The sequence below is a fragment of the Haliaeetus leucocephalus genome, unplaced genomic scaffold (assembly GCF_000737465.1).
Source record: "Haliaeetus leucocephalus isolate CR32 unplaced genomic scaffold, Haliaeetus_leucocephalus-4.0 Scaffold222, whole genome shotgun sequence".
NCBI classification, from domain to species: Eukaryota; Metazoa; Chordata; class Aves; order Accipitriformes; family Accipitridae; genus Haliaeetus; species Haliaeetus leucocephalus.
This window is the reverse complement of record NW_010972658.1, coordinates 126,475-141,670: the sequence shown is the minus strand read 5'-3', so window position 1 is coordinate 141,670 and position 15,196 is coordinate 126,475. Positions and strand designations below refer to the sequence as shown.

General features: G+C 50.3%; 1 protein-coding gene across 2 annotated transcripts; it reads left to right on the top strand.

Annotated features, from left to right (window-relative positions):
• Positions 1-7,499: 7,499 nt before the first annotated feature.
• On the top strand, positions 7,500-14,409 carry CLEC3B (C-type lectin domain family 3, member B). Of its 2 annotated transcripts, XM_010566952.1 has the most exons (3): positions 7,500-7,774; positions 12,598-12,696; positions 13,988-14,409. In XM_010566952.1, exons 1-3 carry the CDS (start codon positions 7,669-7,671, stop codon positions 14,386-14,388), a joined length of 606 nt encoding a protein of 201 aa, XP_010565254.1. In that variant the 5' UTR covers positions 7,500-7,668; the 3' UTR covers positions 14,389-14,409. The 2 variants fall into 2 exon arrangements, with proteins under 2 accessions (XP_010565254.1, XP_010565253.1); XM_010566951.1 differs by lacking the exon at positions 7,500-7,774 and having other exon boundaries at positions 12,387-12,696.
• The last annotated feature ends 787 nt before the right edge of the window (positions 14,410-15,196 follow it).

Genomic DNA, 15,196 nt, shown 5'->3' with positions numbered 1-15,196 from the left:
GGTCTTCTGTAGCTGTGTAAGCAGGCACAGAATGAACTGGGGGTCTTCAAGGGGTCCTATTCCTTCCATACTTGCTACCTTCCATCTGTTGACATGGAAAAGCAGTGGGGTGGAGTGTGACCCCAGTTCAGACTGGGGCTGCTTCTACCCCTGAGATATAAATAATGAGCCTGGCCAAAAGTATTACACAGCTGCTAGTTGGTCTCAGCTGCCCCTGGAGGTTTGCTGCTACCAGCTCATGTCCCAGACGGATAAACAAAGCTCTGACAGAGGTAAAAGGGCTGACAGCTCTCCCAGTTGATACAACATCTGCCAAGAAATCTTTGAGACTGTGGTTCTCAGGCGTGCTAAGGGCTATGCTGCCCATTTCTATTTTCTTAGCTCTCTTTAACCCCTCCCTTCTATCCTAAACAAAAATAGCAGTTAGAGTTTTAATAGAGGCTTCAACTGAGACTGCTCCTGTTCCCATCTGGGCTGGTGGAAAGTTCCATGTGTTGCTGTGCAGATATTGCCACGTTTTCATTGACTCGAGTCCAGTAGAACTAAGAGGAAACATCTGTGGAGCAGGATAGCTCTCTGCTTGTCCCAGAAATTAATTGCTTCTGCTGGGAGTGTCGAGAGGCTGAAAGCTGTGTACTAGAGGTGAGGAGTCTAGGCTTCTACTTGCATTGCCTAAAAAGCACCCAGCTGCAATTTACCCCTTTTTTTTTTTTTTTCCTTCCCCCATGTATGTCAACTTAAAGGTCTGTTTGACAGGGACAGTCCCCTTGAAGCAGGAGAGGGCTAGGATGTAGGTCAGTCAAACTTGGCTGGTTTGCTTCTCATGTTCCTCTAGATCTGTGTTTACACTCAGGGTGATGCACAGCGGATTTACCAAGCCCAGGAATCCCATCAGCCAATGTTTCACAACTACAGTAGTGGTTCAACATTGCAGTTGTGTAGTTAGGTGAGGAGAGGGGAGCTTGTTCTGCTCTGGGGGCAGGGGTGGAGGCAATGGGGAGGAGAGGGGCTATGCCACCTGCAGTCAGGCTTTATGAAAACTTGCTTCAGCACAGCCTGTTGCAAAGACAAATTTGTGTGAGCCAGAGCTTGCTCGTGGCTCCTGTGAGACTGGAGTGTTCAAGTCTCTAAGTCTTTGAGGGACTCAGCACCTTGATTTGACATAGATAATACAGAGTTTCTGCATTTTCTCTGTAAATAGGAATTAACTGGGGTTTACCACCTTCTGCTAGGACTGCCTCCAGCTTTTCTTTTAAACTTCAGCAGATGCCACTGCCCTCCTCAGCAGCAGTCTGCAACTGGGACCGAAGCTCTTTAGCTGTCAGCCACTGTGCTGTTCCTCCCTCCTCACTGACCTTTCATCTCCTCTTCCACTGCTGCCAGTTTGCACTCCCCGCCGGTGTGAGACAGCTATTCCTTCTAAGGCAAAATGTGGGTGCAGCTGTTAGCTGTGCCTCACAGAGGGCAGATGTCGCCTGCCTGCTCCCTGCTGTCAGGGAGGCAGCTGGTTTCAGGCTGGCACTTTACATGCCTGGTCCCTCACTCCTTTTCCTTTGGCGAAGCCCCAGATGCCCAGTGATAGCACTTGGCCACAGCAGGGCACTTTGGTACCCGTCTCACCACAGAGACTGCGGTGCCTTGGTTTTTCCTTGGGTCAGCTGCGTTTCCAGCTGTCCAGTAACAAAGACCTTTTTGCTGTTCCTGCAAAACAACGTACTGGTGTTAGTGACTTCTGGTGATGGTTTCAACCCCAATTTCATCGACTGGAACACTTTAATAAGGCTGTGGTTATCTTACGAGCTCTATGAACATCTCTGTTGCTACCCTGTTCCTAAGATGAGAGTAAAATCAGCAGCACAGGCATGCCTGAGTTTTCACGTCACACCATTTGTAGATCAGATTTGATCTCCCTGATTTGGACTGAGAAGATCATAGTTACTCCAGCCCCTTAGCTAATACCTTCAGAGGGGATAAAGGAGATGAAATCTCAGCCGCTTTCTGACATACCGAGGCCCTTCTCCACCCAGCTGGCATGGCGGGGACTGAAGCTGAGCCAGTTATGCCTGGGCATTGGAGGTACTCAGACCCACCAGCCTGCAGGCCCTCGCTTCCAGAGGAGCTCTCTCACTGCACATTCTCACTGTGTTTTGGCAAATGGTAGCTCTTGGTATTTCCAAGGTTGGAAACCTATAGGTTGAAAAGACCTGATTTAAATCCTACCTCTCTTCTTTTCCCCCAAGAGACACCAACTTTATCCTGATGAGGCTTTTCAAGGGCATGGATTGCTTTCTTCCTGCTGTCTGATCATGCACACTTTTCTCTGAATTCAAAAAGTTAAGGAATTCATGAGGCTGACATTGAGATTCTCTTACAATCCCTCACTCAGCATCCACAGCTGTATGAAAGCAAACCAGTCACGCAAAGGTGAGAATGACATGCAACAAGATCATAAGCTGGCAGAACCACTGTGTGCTTGCCAGTCCTAAAATACTGCCTTTAATTTCAACGGTGACTTCACTTGAGCTGATGCCGAGACAGGTGGTTTCGTGCAGCCTGCTCAGCAAACCTACACAGTTAGGAATTTCTCCAAAGTTTTGGTGTTAGATTTAGACTACAGTTTTCCTTTGGCTGGTTGGACTGTGGGACACAGATGATGGGCAGAAAAGCAAAGTAGGGAAGACAGCCAGATTTACCCCCAGCCCACAGGAGCTGCATGCTCCAAACAGAAGGGAGGGTGAGTCCTTCGGTGCAGCTCCTTTTGGAAATGGGAGGATTTTGAGCAGCTGATAGCACTTGAACTCAAATTCTCCACATTTGGGTCCGGTTTAAGGCCTGAGGATCTCCTTTAGCACTGAGCCTTCTGTCCTGTGACCCTTGGTGAATGTGGGGTAGGGATGTGAGCCCTGCTTGCCATGGGATGTGATGGGAAGGCTCCCTTCTTAGGCTCAGAGCCAATTTCCTAACGTCGGTGCTGGGGATAACATTTTGACAAAGTGCTGCCTCCTTGGTTTTCCCCATTATTGTCCTTATGAAAACCACCCTTTCCTGAACTATTATCGCATTTCTTCTCAATTGGCCTCAGAAACAATGATCCATAGATTCGGCTCTTTCCATTTTAACCTGTTCTGATGTTGTTTGTGCTGGTGGAAAACAGGACTGATGCCAGCACGAGTTTGGGCAGCGGCTAATTAATACCAGAGATTGTCTTCTGTTAGCCCCACTTCCTCGCAGCATATTTTTTACTGTCCACTGCTGTTTCTCTCCTATTCCTCTTTGAGGTTACCATGGTGCCGCCGAGACATGGATCCTCCCCCAGCAGAGTGGATTTGGTCGTGGCAGCAGAGGTATGAAACCCAGCATGCTGCCTCAGCCATGGGTCAAGCCACTGAGTTCCATGGCCCCACACATAAAGATGCTTTTTGGTCTCCCCTTTGCTGTCAGTGCTGGCAGGGGAGGCAGAAGCCTTCCCAGAGGAGGGGGTCTGCAGGCAAAGAGCAGGCATTGTTCACCATTGTGGTGGCCTGCCTTTGAACTGGTAACTTAGCCTTGAAAAGCCAGGTCTGGTAATTGCTGATCTTGGTAATAACCGTGTAAATACTGTTATCTAGTCCAACCTTCCACTTTCCAGCCATTGTGTGGTGGCACTGCCTCATTTCTTGGCTTGGCGATACCTGCTCATTTCCTAGGAGCTGAATCAAAGTAGCCTCTGATCTCGCTGCCCATTTCCTTGCCTAACTGGGCACGAAATCACAGGTCTGCATCATTGCCAGGAGCATCCAGCTTCCTTTCGTGGGCTTATTCCAGCCACTGTTTGTTTTGCTAACTGAAAGCCTTCCAAATTCAGCATCGCAGTGTACTTACTGGGTTTCCCAAAGCCACGTAAACTTTTCTGACTGCTTCCCTGTGACCCTGGGACAGTTTCCATAAGCACAGGTTCTTCTGCCGTCTGGGTTTTTTTCATCTCAAACCAGTTTCCTTTCAGCTAACAGGAGCTACTCTCTGTCTGACCTGGAGACTGGTCTTGAAACCAGGGAGTGAAGTGCTTTTACTGGGAAGTAAAATCCATAATTGCACAGATTTAAATAATCAAAGACAAAACCCTCATTTCTTGGATAATCGTAGTCTTTCTACTTCTCATTAACACTTCCATGAATCAGCTCTTGCTCTCTTTCCCCCAGTGCCTGCTCCTTTTCTCTCCAATGGGCTATATGTGCCTAACGAGCCTCCCAGCTGTTTCTCCTCAGCTCTGACATTTGCTGCTTCTCTTTCAGCCCCGAAGGCCAAAACCTTTCCGCTGTCTTCCAGTTCTGTTAGTTCATCTAATAAAAAGGATTACCTCTACCCACCTCCCACGCCTCCCTTACATAAGAAGCGTGAATCATCGGGATTTCAAAAGCATGATGTCTGCCCAAAGAGCCAACTTACAAAGGACCATTGATATCCCCATTATTTAACTGGAACCGCAGCCTCAGCCTTCAGCAGGAGCCCAGGCAGAGGATGGGCTGGGTATGGGCAAGGGCTCTCCAACTTTTAGGTGGCCGTTACCTGTAGCATCCCCATTCTGGACCCGCTGTAGCAACGCGTCACGGGTGGGTTCATGGGTGTTTATGAGCTGTTATAACATCAAGGATTTTTTTTTTTCAGTCTGCAGAATTGGAGCAAAGCCCCCTGTGAATAGGTGTTACAGGCAGAGACAAGGTTTTTCAGTCTACTTCTTTTCATTTTTCTCTTTTTCAAGAAAAACGATGGTGGCATCCAGCACAGGGACTTGCAGGCTGGCGCAGGGAGAGGCCCCCTTGGTTGCAGACCTGTCCTTCAGGGGCTAATGGAAAGCTGCCCTGCCCTTCTTGTTTCACCTGGGGAATCGGAGAAATGCAACACTGGTGGGTCCCAGGCTGTCCTGAAACCAGCAGTTAGGGATCGCTATCAGACTCCACACCAAAGCCATCCATTTCCCGCACAGCAAAGAGAGCATTTCGGTTTTTTCCCCAGTATGGCAAGACGTGAATCAAAGCAAAGGCAGGCGAGCAAATCTGGGGCCTGGAAAACTTGGGAAAGCTGCTGAGTTACCAAAAGTACTTTGGATAGGTAAATGGTACTCGAGTGTCAAGAGAAGGGAACATGGCGTCTCTTGGGCTCCATCCTATTTTGGGATAGTCCAGGCGAGAGAATGTTAAATCCCCAAAATATATATTCTCTGGCTTAAATTTGAGTGGGGTTGGGTGTGTGTGGTAAAGGGGAGTGAAAATCAAACCCGTTCCTCCTTGGCTTCAAAGCTTGGACTGCAAGGAAACTCTATTCAGGTAGGATGTAAGGGCAGGGTTTTCCTTATTCAGCAGAAGTGTGAGGCAGGGTAACACAGCTGCAGCCAACCTAAATCAACAGCAGCTCTTTTTCCAGCCACAGCCCTGTTTATCTCGGACCTTTTATGCTCCTGTGACTCCAGTGGTTCACATTGTGCTGGGTGGCATCTTGCTTTAATTTTTCAGAAAAGATTTAAGGTTAATGGCCAATGTCTGGAGCACTTTGTTCTCCAAAATGCCTGTCCCTCCTCTCTCTATGTGAATTTCCTCAGCTTGCTCAGATTGTTCTCGTTCCTCCTGCAGGAAAGACTCACCCGCTTGTGCTGCAGCTGCTGAACAACCGCAGCACCCCAAAAAACAGGCAGTGGTCTTGCTTTAGGCTGCAGGGCTGGGACCCTGCAAGGGGGTCTCAGGGAGAACGGCTTTTTGTGGAACGTGTCCGTCCATCCCCCACCCCCATCCAGAGCCCAGCTCATCCTGGTTGTCTATTACAGCTCTAGGGTGTTTAGAAGCCTGAATGTTCCCAAAACTGAGTGAAGACCCAAATTTCTAAGTATTTTTGGTCGCCTAACCACTCAGGTGGCCCCAGGGAGGAGGAGTACTCCTCATGTACTCAGCCTGACTCCAGGGCAGTGGGTGTGAAGCACCAACCGGCTTTTCAGAGCCGCCGTGCCTCATGAAGTGTCTTGGTGTTTTGACAGACCCAGCCACGAGATACTTTGGATTATCGACCCTGGCATGTGCCAGGTTTCCTAAGGGCAAAGCGTAGCTGTAGATTTTGACTCTCAAAGGTGTGAGTACTGCCAGAAGAGGAAGGGAAATGGTCCAGTGCCAGGCGGATGCAATGCACTTGGTATGGAGATGGAGCAGCCTTCCTCTTTGTGGGACATCCGTAGCAGGTCGAACATCTTCCCAGCTTTCTTCATCCATGCTTTTTGCTCAGGCCTGCCGAAACACAGTCCCTTTTCAAATCACTTTGGGGACAAATGTGTAGAGGCTGAGATCTCCCCTTCCCACTGCCTGGTGGGGTGAGGCAGAGCCAAAACGCTCCCAGCCAGGGCAATGGAAAGAGTTAAAGAGCAACACGGTGAGCAGCCCTCAGGGTTTGGTTAAAACTTCTGGAGCTGTTGTTTGGTTTCCAATCCTAGAGAACCGAAAGCAGTTTTGGAAAAACCGAAAAGCACGTGAAGCCACCGCGAGGTCTGGTGCCTCCGAGGTCTCAGTGTATTGCTGCTGCTGCCGGGCAGCCCCACAGCATTGACCACCCCTGTCCTTGCAAAATTTCCATAGGGGTAGGGGACAGTATGGCCAATGCGGCTGTCCTCACCCCCGTGGGTGGGAATCACCATAAGATGCTCCAGAACCAGCCATGTCAGCCCAGGGCTGGGAGCCACCCTCCATCCCCAGCAGTCGGTGCAAGGAAAAGCGGGGGCAAACACCATGTCAGGCTCTGCTGCCCCCACCCCAGCTCTGGGTGGGGGGAATGCCACCAAGCCACCCTGCATGGGCACAGACCGAAGTCCCTGCAGGGACCCTGCAAAGGGGTGTCCCCTCCAGAGGGGACCCTGTGCAGAGCTGGGAAGAGGTGGGCATGAGGCACCAGTCTCGTCTCTCACCGAGAAGCAATGATGGCAGGATAACCCCGCCAAGGCCACGGTGGAACTGGTTTTTTGAGGTGTAAGAGCTGTCCTACACTCTGAGCAAAGACTACTCTAGAAAAAGAAAAAGCCCTCTGCCCTCCCCCCCGCTGCAGTTGTCGGGGGATCATAGCAGCCCCTTGCAATGGGGAGAAATCGGAAATCTCCGTGCGGGGCCTTGTGTCATGCCATGGCGGGGACCGAGGCGCGCGGCCCCCCCACGTGCTCCCTCCGCCTCTGTGGGTGCTCACAGCATCCCTTGCAGGCAGCCCCGGGCAGAGCTGGCCCCTCTCCATTCCCTCGCCTGCCCAAACACCGTTTCACACCTCATGTTGTTGTTGCCATCACTGACACAAGAGATCAAACTCGTGGCGTTTTGCTAAAAGCCATGGGAAATCATTCCCACTATACTCGCAGCCTTTCCTTACATTTAGCTTAGCAGATTTTCAGTACATTCATTCCCTTCTTTTTTCTTTTTTTTTTTTGTAAAACAAAAACAAGCAGCGTGCTAAGAAATGCAAACCCGCTGGGATGTTTTCAGCCTTGGCCAGAGCTGCATGAACCACCACCCCCCCCCGCTCTGGGGCCAGGAGGCTGACTCTGGCCGGGGCTCAGCGGGCGGCTTTCTGGGACAGTCATTTCTGATTCCAGCCGGTGTTAAACGGGCTGTCAGAGGGCAGAGCGAAGCTGTTCCACCTCTGCTCAGCACCGGACCGGACGGCAGCAGCATGGTGCTCCGGGGAGCCTGCCTGCTCCTCTGCCTCCTCGCCCTCGCTCACATCTCCAGCCAGCAAAATGGCAAGGTCCGGCCAAAACCGGTGGCTTCCAAGAAAGGTAAGGAGCAGGGGCACCTTCCCTGCAAGGAGACCTTGTGGGGCTCAGGGGGGATGCAATTAGCCCGGTTGTTCAGGCGTTTAGCAGTGCTTTAATGAAACTTTTTTAAAAGTGTCCAAAAACCTAATAAAGTGTCTTTTTTTCTGCCCTGTGGGAATGATTGTGTAGCCCTTCTGTAAAATAGTGAAGATGATCTTGAAATGTTTTAGTGAGTTCCTACCTTGAATAAATTTGATGGGTCAGCTTGGTCTGAATGTCAGAGGGCGACGCATTTTCCACTGTACCTCTAAGGTTTGCCCCAAACCTTTCCTCTACTAAAATCTCCATTTCTATGACCCCTACCCCTCCTCATTCATTTTTCAGAAGCAAATAAGTGGCAGATGACAGACTGCTGTTGTAGATTTGGAGACATGAGTAAACAGATAATAGATAATCCATTAAATATCAACATGGATCTTCATTTTGTAACACTTGCCCTGGGTGTTTGTCAAGCCATACACGAGCTCCGACTACTCAGGCTTACCAGAAAGTAATGCATACAAAAAGATGCCCAAGTTTTCTTTTCCCTGGTGGTTTTTGGGTTTTTTTTCCTACATGTTTTTTGCTACTGCCCCATCCTTTCCCCCTCTGACTCGACGCACGTTAATTACAGGAGAATGCAGGTAACGAAGTGGTTTGTCTTGCAGCCCGGCAGCATGTAAGCCCACCTGCCTGATGGGTCCAACTGCAGTCGCGTGGGCTTGGATCGCTTCTGGCGGGCGCTTTCCTGCTTGGAACGAAGCGGGGAGCGAGGAAGAAGCATCCCAGGAATTCGCTTGGCCAGGCTACTCGCTATGCTCACCCAGTGGCTATTTTCGTCAGATACCATCCTTAAGAAATTTTTCCTTTTTCTCCCATTAGATCTTTCTATGAAATCATGGCATAGCTGCTTATTCTGCACCTCTAGTCTGTGGCTGTTTTCTAGAGCAGAAAATACGCCCTTGGGCTCACGTAGGGTACATACGTGCATTGCACTCACGGGAGGTACCAGGAGATAGAGAGATACCTTTCTCAGAGAAATCTTATTTTTCTCTCCATATCACTGCAACTGCTGTTTGTAACTGATCGGTGACAAGAAGGTGGGAGAAAAATCACCCTTTTGACAGGAAAATGGGGCTCTGATTTAAAAACATTTGAGGGGGGTGGCCTGAAAATCAAGCCATCTGGAACAGCTGGTGGCAATTTTTACTGAGAGCTTGGGAGTTTCATTTCAAAGGAGAGGTCAAGTTTTCTGTGGGGAAAAGGAAAAAAAAAACCAACAACTTGGCATTTTTTGGCCAGCTGCATCCAGCCCCGCGGCGGGTTGGCTGCCCTGCCTTTACTGGAAACTTCCAGCATTTCTTGGTTAACATTTTTCTGATTTTTTACCAATGCCAGGGGCTGGGGCAAGACGGAGGAAAGTGCTAAAAATCCCCCGTGAGGCTCCTCTTCGCCCCCAGCCCCTCGCCACGTCCAAGCCTGCCTGCCCACCTGCCGCAGGGGCCGGGGCTCAGCCGCTCCTGCCATGAGCAAGGGCAGGATGGCCCCATCCCATCCCCATCCCATCCCCATCCCAGGCCCCCAGCACCCCCAGCCCGGCTCACCCCCTGCCCTTCTCCAGGGAGGGCCAGGCAGGGGGAAGCCACTGCAGGGTTGGGGTGTTTGGCTGGATTTATGTTTTTTTTTTAATCTGCGAAGCCAAACCACAAATGTTGGAAAAGAAGAACGATGATCCGAGCCAAGCTTTTCCTCTCTTTTTTTTTTACTTTTTTTGTTTTTTTCTTTTGTTCTGTTTTTTCTTCTTTTTTTTTTTTTTTTTAATTATTGCTTACATTTGGATCTGCTTCAGAACACAAATGGTGCTGGTTCAACATGAAAAAGCCAAACCACAGCATTTAAAAAATGCTGAGACAGCACATTCACTTTGCCCACTATTGGGGTTTTTTTTCCCCCTCAAATTGCTCCCCGGTGATTTTTTCCAGACGCAGTGGTTCAGCAAACTCTCCCTGAACCCTGATGGCTTGGGGGACATGTGGGATTTGCCCTCCTCTGGTGGGCCCAGGGGTCTCACCCAGAAGGGTGCCTGGGGGAGGTGGGTGATGGCACTCCCCTGCTTTGGGGTGCAGGCTGGGGACCCACCAGCCCTGGGGGGGTCCCCTTGGTCACAGCCACAGTGGGGTGCTGGGGGCATGGAAGGGACCATCTTTGTGTAGCTCTCACATCTATTTTTAAGGTAATTGGAGACAGAAATTGGAGTCTAGGTGCTTAAATCGGTGGATAGGGACTGATTTGCTGCCCCAAAATCTTGGTGTAACCTTGTCATCCGGGTGCTCTTCCCTGAAAATGCCCATGAACATTTACCCAGCACAGGTGTGTTCAGTACCCTCCTCTGATCCAGGGGACAGATTGCAATATGGAACCCAACTTTTCTGGCTGGGACATTTCTGGAAATGCCTCATGTCAGAAGAAATACCAATGGTGGGGCGGTTGATGACAGACATTGCGAACCAGGGCGATGCTCACCCCACAGGGGGACAGAAACCTGTTCGGATGGGAACAAACCAGATGATGGCTGCCCAGGCAAAGCTAAGCAACCCAAATATAGAACCAGATTTCGTAAGGGAATAGTTAAATAATCAAAATTAAGTACAGAGGGATTTGTTTGTTATTCACCATATAATTAGAACAAGGAAAACCGGGTGAGAGCTCCCATTTGCAGCAAGAAATACATTGCTGGCCAGGCTTTCAACCCAACAGACTGTTGCGACCCACATCCTTCTGTGAGTCTCCTTTTCATCTCGCCTCTGCCTGTGCTTAATCCTGCTGCTTACGGTTAGCCGCACAAGGACCCACTCCAGCTCCCACAGGCAGCACTGGCAACCCCCATGCTGGCTTCAGCCGCAGCAAACCCAAGCTGTAATAGCTTTGATGACGGGCTTCAGGAGGCAAGCCTTGAGGAAACAACAGCACAGAGATAAAACTCTCTGGCAATAAAATAGAAAACTCGGTGCCTGCTGACGTAGCCACGGTACTCCCTTTGTAGCTGAAGTGCAAATGAACTGCTCCTGGTGCTTACCACGACACCCCGGTGAATGTGCTGCTGTAGGAACATCTTGTGGCCCGGGATTTGGAAATGAGGTGGTGAAAAGGGACAGGGTGCTTTGGTAGTCAACAAGATGTGTCACCTTGTGTGGCAGGGACCCTCTAGATGGGAACCCACCGGCAAACCCAGCTGGAACGATAGAAGGAGCTGCCCCAGCAGGACTCATCGGCACTGTCCTGCCATGGCCCTTGGATGTTACTTAAACCTAAGCAACATTTGGTCTGCTGCAAGACAAGCTTGCACGGAAAAAAACACCCACCTGCGTTAATTAGCTGTTTCCCAGAAAGTGTTTTCATCAAAGGCAGCAAAATAATAACTAGTGCCGCAGTCTTAAGTGAATCCATTATAGTTAATTGAGCAATGAGTAAAGCAGCTTGATGCCCTCCTCTTGATGAGTCTGGCTTTTCATATTCATGGCACCTTGTAATCTTTGGGCTGGTGGTTTTGGTCCGCATCCATGCTGCTTCCCCACTTGCCTGCCTCCGTGCCTCGGCTCCCCATCTCCATGACCCTCGAGGAAGCCCGTCCTACTGCGTTCATGGGCAAATTGTCCCCTTTCCTTTCACCCCATGAGGACTACCACATGCCAGGCCAGGTAAAGCAATAGGAGCAGCAGATAGTGTAACGAATACAAATGCCTCAATGTCCGATCTCCCACCATCTCCAAAGCGTAACGGTCCTTTTGCTCCTAGACAGGAGAAATCCAAGTACCGATTAACAGCTGGTTGAAGCCGTTGCGGAGGCAACAGACCTAGCAAGCCATAGGCTTTAGTAGGAGGCTGCAACCAACTCCCCAGCCGAGGAGGCATCTTCTCGCAGCAGGAGAGCAGCTCTGGCCAGTTTTTGGGTACCTGCACTGGGGATGCTGAAGGCAGAGGCAGCCGTGATGGCCTGAGGGATGGTGTGGTTGGTGGGCTGAGGGCTGGGGTGGCTGGTGGTGCAGGGGCAGATCCAGGGGAGGTACTGCAGCCCTTCCAGCCCCTTCCTGCTGAGCATCAGCCTGGCGAGCAAAAAGTGCTTTCCTGCCAATGCACCCATGAGAGCAGACTAACACAGGGGCACAGCAAGGCATGCATACAGAGAAAAATGATGCGTTAGGGTGTTTAAGGAAGCCAGGAGGCTGTGCTGTGAATAGAGAGAGGGAGGGCATGTTTTTGAGGAACTGGGGAAAAAACCAAAACCAAACCAAACCAGAAAAACCCCACCTATTCATCAGCAGCTTTTAAGTAAGTTCCCCACAAAACATTCAGGTGTGGCAAGAGTCCTGCTTGGACAGGGCAGCATCAGATGATGTCCTCCTGCATTTCAGGAGGTCGACCCCAGTGCTGCACCGCCCCAGGTGAGTGCCCTACACAGGGGCTCCAGAGATGAGCCTGCATCTTGCGATGCTCACACGCACGACCCTCCCAGCCCAGCAGTGCAGCGGCAGCCCAAGGAGAGACCCCTGTGGCACGAAGCCCCGCAGGGTGCAAAGCCCTGAAACCCCAGCTGGGAAAACCGGGTTGGTGGTGGAACCAGGCTAGTGAGCAAACATTCACTCTGATGGATGTGCAAGGGGACACAGGTGTTGACTTTGTGGCCTCTTGTTTGTCTTTCTCTGAGGGCAGAAAAAAACAGGGACTTTTGATGATAGGAACAGCTTCGGCTGCCTCCCTTGGGCCTGCCACCGTTGTTTATGCTCTTCCCTTGATTTCTGCCACAGATGGTGTGAGCCTTAAAATGATTGAAGACCTGAAGGCCATGATTGACAACATCTCTCAGGAAGTTGCTCTACTGAAGGAAAAGCAAGCGCTCCAGACAGGTAAAGGACTCGCTGAAGAAGACACAGCTTTTGCTTTGAGAGTGGAGCTGCTTATAAAGCAGCTACAATCGCTTCACATGTTTTGACAAGAGATGCCCACGTGCCCGCAACAAGGAGTCCATCACGGGGAGAGAGGTTGGGGCATCAAATCAAAGCGTGGGCTCACTGCAGTTCCTCCAGGCAGATGGAACTCCTCAGGCAGTTAATGACATGAGTTGAGCAGCATGTGGCCCCCTCTCTTTATGTGCTAGAGCTCTCCATTTGTAAAGCTATGGATATTTCTATGACGCTAAGCCAGATGTTCATTTTCCTTTACAAGTTAGAGGGCTAGGTAATGGATTAGTCTGTGCTTTAGTCAAATGTAGCTTACTCTTTTGTCTGAACTCCAGTGAAATGATGACCTGGTCTCTTATACATACCCCAGTATTGCCCAGGGAACCTCACTGGACGTCAGTCCCACACATACAGAGGACAGTTCCAAAATGTCCATCTTCCAGCCGTGCTCCACAGTTGTTCTGTGCAAAGTCCACCAACATCGACAGGAGAGGGATTTGCAGAACACGAAACAGAAATGAGATGAAAATGCAAGTTAAGGAGAGTTTTCTCCTTAAAAGAAAAGGAACACAAGCAAAATCAAGGCTTTAGTTCCAAGCTCACATTCATCGAGATGTAATCGGTTTGGATATTAATGCGTGGCTCTGATTAGTTATTGTTTGGCTAGAGTACCCTGCACTCTCAGGGTTTAGAGCTTAAAAGAAAAATAAAATAAATTGCTATTCTTAACAACAAAATCAGAGGGAAGTAGAAACTTCCTCTGAAGACCTCAAGCTACACACACACAACAGTTCTGATCAAAGCTTATTAAAAAAGACATTCTTTTCATCTTGCACAATTAAGGTGATTGAATTAGCATTGCAGACTTTTTTTTTTTTCCAAAACATTCCAGCACTCGGCAGTGCTCATTGCAACCCTTGCCTCCGACAAACTCATCAGAGGAAGTGTAGCAGCAGCTGGGGCAGAGCAAGGCCAGGGGAAGGGACAGGAGGAGCACGCCATGCCTCTGCTCCGGCAGCGGCAGAGCCCAGGAGGGTGGCAGGGGCACCCCGAGGTCCCTTTTTCCCAACGGTTTGCAGATGGGGACCCCCCCGCTGCCGAGGGTCGCTGCGCAGCCTGAGAAATGAAGTTTGTAGTTTGGCCGCTGCCTTTGCTGCTGCTGCCTCTTCCTGGGCACCCTTTTTAAAACCAATTCCCTTTCTGTCTTTTTTGTTCTGTTTGTGTGGTAACCGCTCAGTTTGCCTGAAAGGCACCAAAATTCACCTAAAATGCTTTCTTGCATTTTCGGAGACCAAGACGTACCACGAGGCCAGCGAAAACTGCATCTCACAGGGCGGCACGCTCAGCACCCCCCAGAGCGGGGAGGAGAACGATGCTCTCTACGACTACATGCGCAAGAGCATCGGCTCAGAGGTGGAGATCTGGCTGGGCCTCAACGACATGGCGGCGGAGGGCAAGTGGGTTGACATGACGGGCGGCCCTGTCCGCTACAAGAACTGGGAGACTGAAATCACCACCCAGCCCGATGGTGGCAAGCTGGAAAACTGCGCAGCTTTGTCAGGGGCTGCCATCGGCAAGTGGTTTGACAAGAGGTGCAAAGACCAGCTGCCCTACGTCTGCCAGTTCATGATCGTGTAGCGGTGGGGGTTCCCCCCCTGCCCACCCGCAACCCAGGTCTTCCCCCTTGGCAGCAGGATTATAAAGCTATAGGTATGTGTACACGTACATAGGCACGCACACGCACACACATTCAAGTAGAGTCGCTCCTTGCGAAGAGTCATCACGGCTCGGTGTCAGATTAGAGAGCATTAGAGCATTTTGTTTGGCCACATCCAGCCCCATTAGCAGCTGCATCGTTCTTAATAAGGCATGATTTATAGATATATTTTTTTACACAGGGACTTTATTAGGATGACTCGGTTGTTTTGGCAAAGAACCAGTGCAGCAGTCCAGCCTGGCCAACAGCCACCTCGGCTGCCCGGGGCTGCCGCTCTGCAATGTCCTTTCCCACCTCGCTGAGCTTTGTTGGGACACCAGCATAGCTAGTTCCTGCTTTCTTCTCCTGTTTTGCTTCCCTATAAGCCCTGGCAGCGATCCGTGGGAGCTCCTTGTTCCTCACAGTGCCCTGATTCAGGTTCCTGGGGATCGAGGTCCTGTCTTGATGAGCAGAGGGACTTACTCCTGCTTTGCATTGAGAGATACAATTGGGCTTATTGGCTGAGTACCAGCTGCTCAACGGGTTGTCCGACTAGTCTAGTAACGTGCATGAATAAAGTAGCAAGTAACAGGCATGGGCTGACTTACTAGGAAGGACAGTGTCCTTTCCAGAAGCATTCCCCGCTTTGTTGGTCCTTTTCTCATCAGCCAGAAGCCAGTTTCACTGATTTCAGTGGGAGAGCGAGACCCACTGCCAGATCTTTTTAAAAATCCCATTGGAAGCTTTATT

Excerpts from the sequence above, each read along its gene's own strand:
- CLEC3B (XM_010566951.1), top strand. The coding sequence starts at position 12,438 with ATGGATGTGCAAGGGGACACAGGTGTTGACTTTGTGGCCTCTTGTTTG. Across the intron at positions 12,697-13,987 it reads AAAGCAAGCGCTCCAGACAG|TTTGCCTGAAAGGCACCAAA; the intron begins GTAAAGGACTCG and ends GTAACCGCTCAG.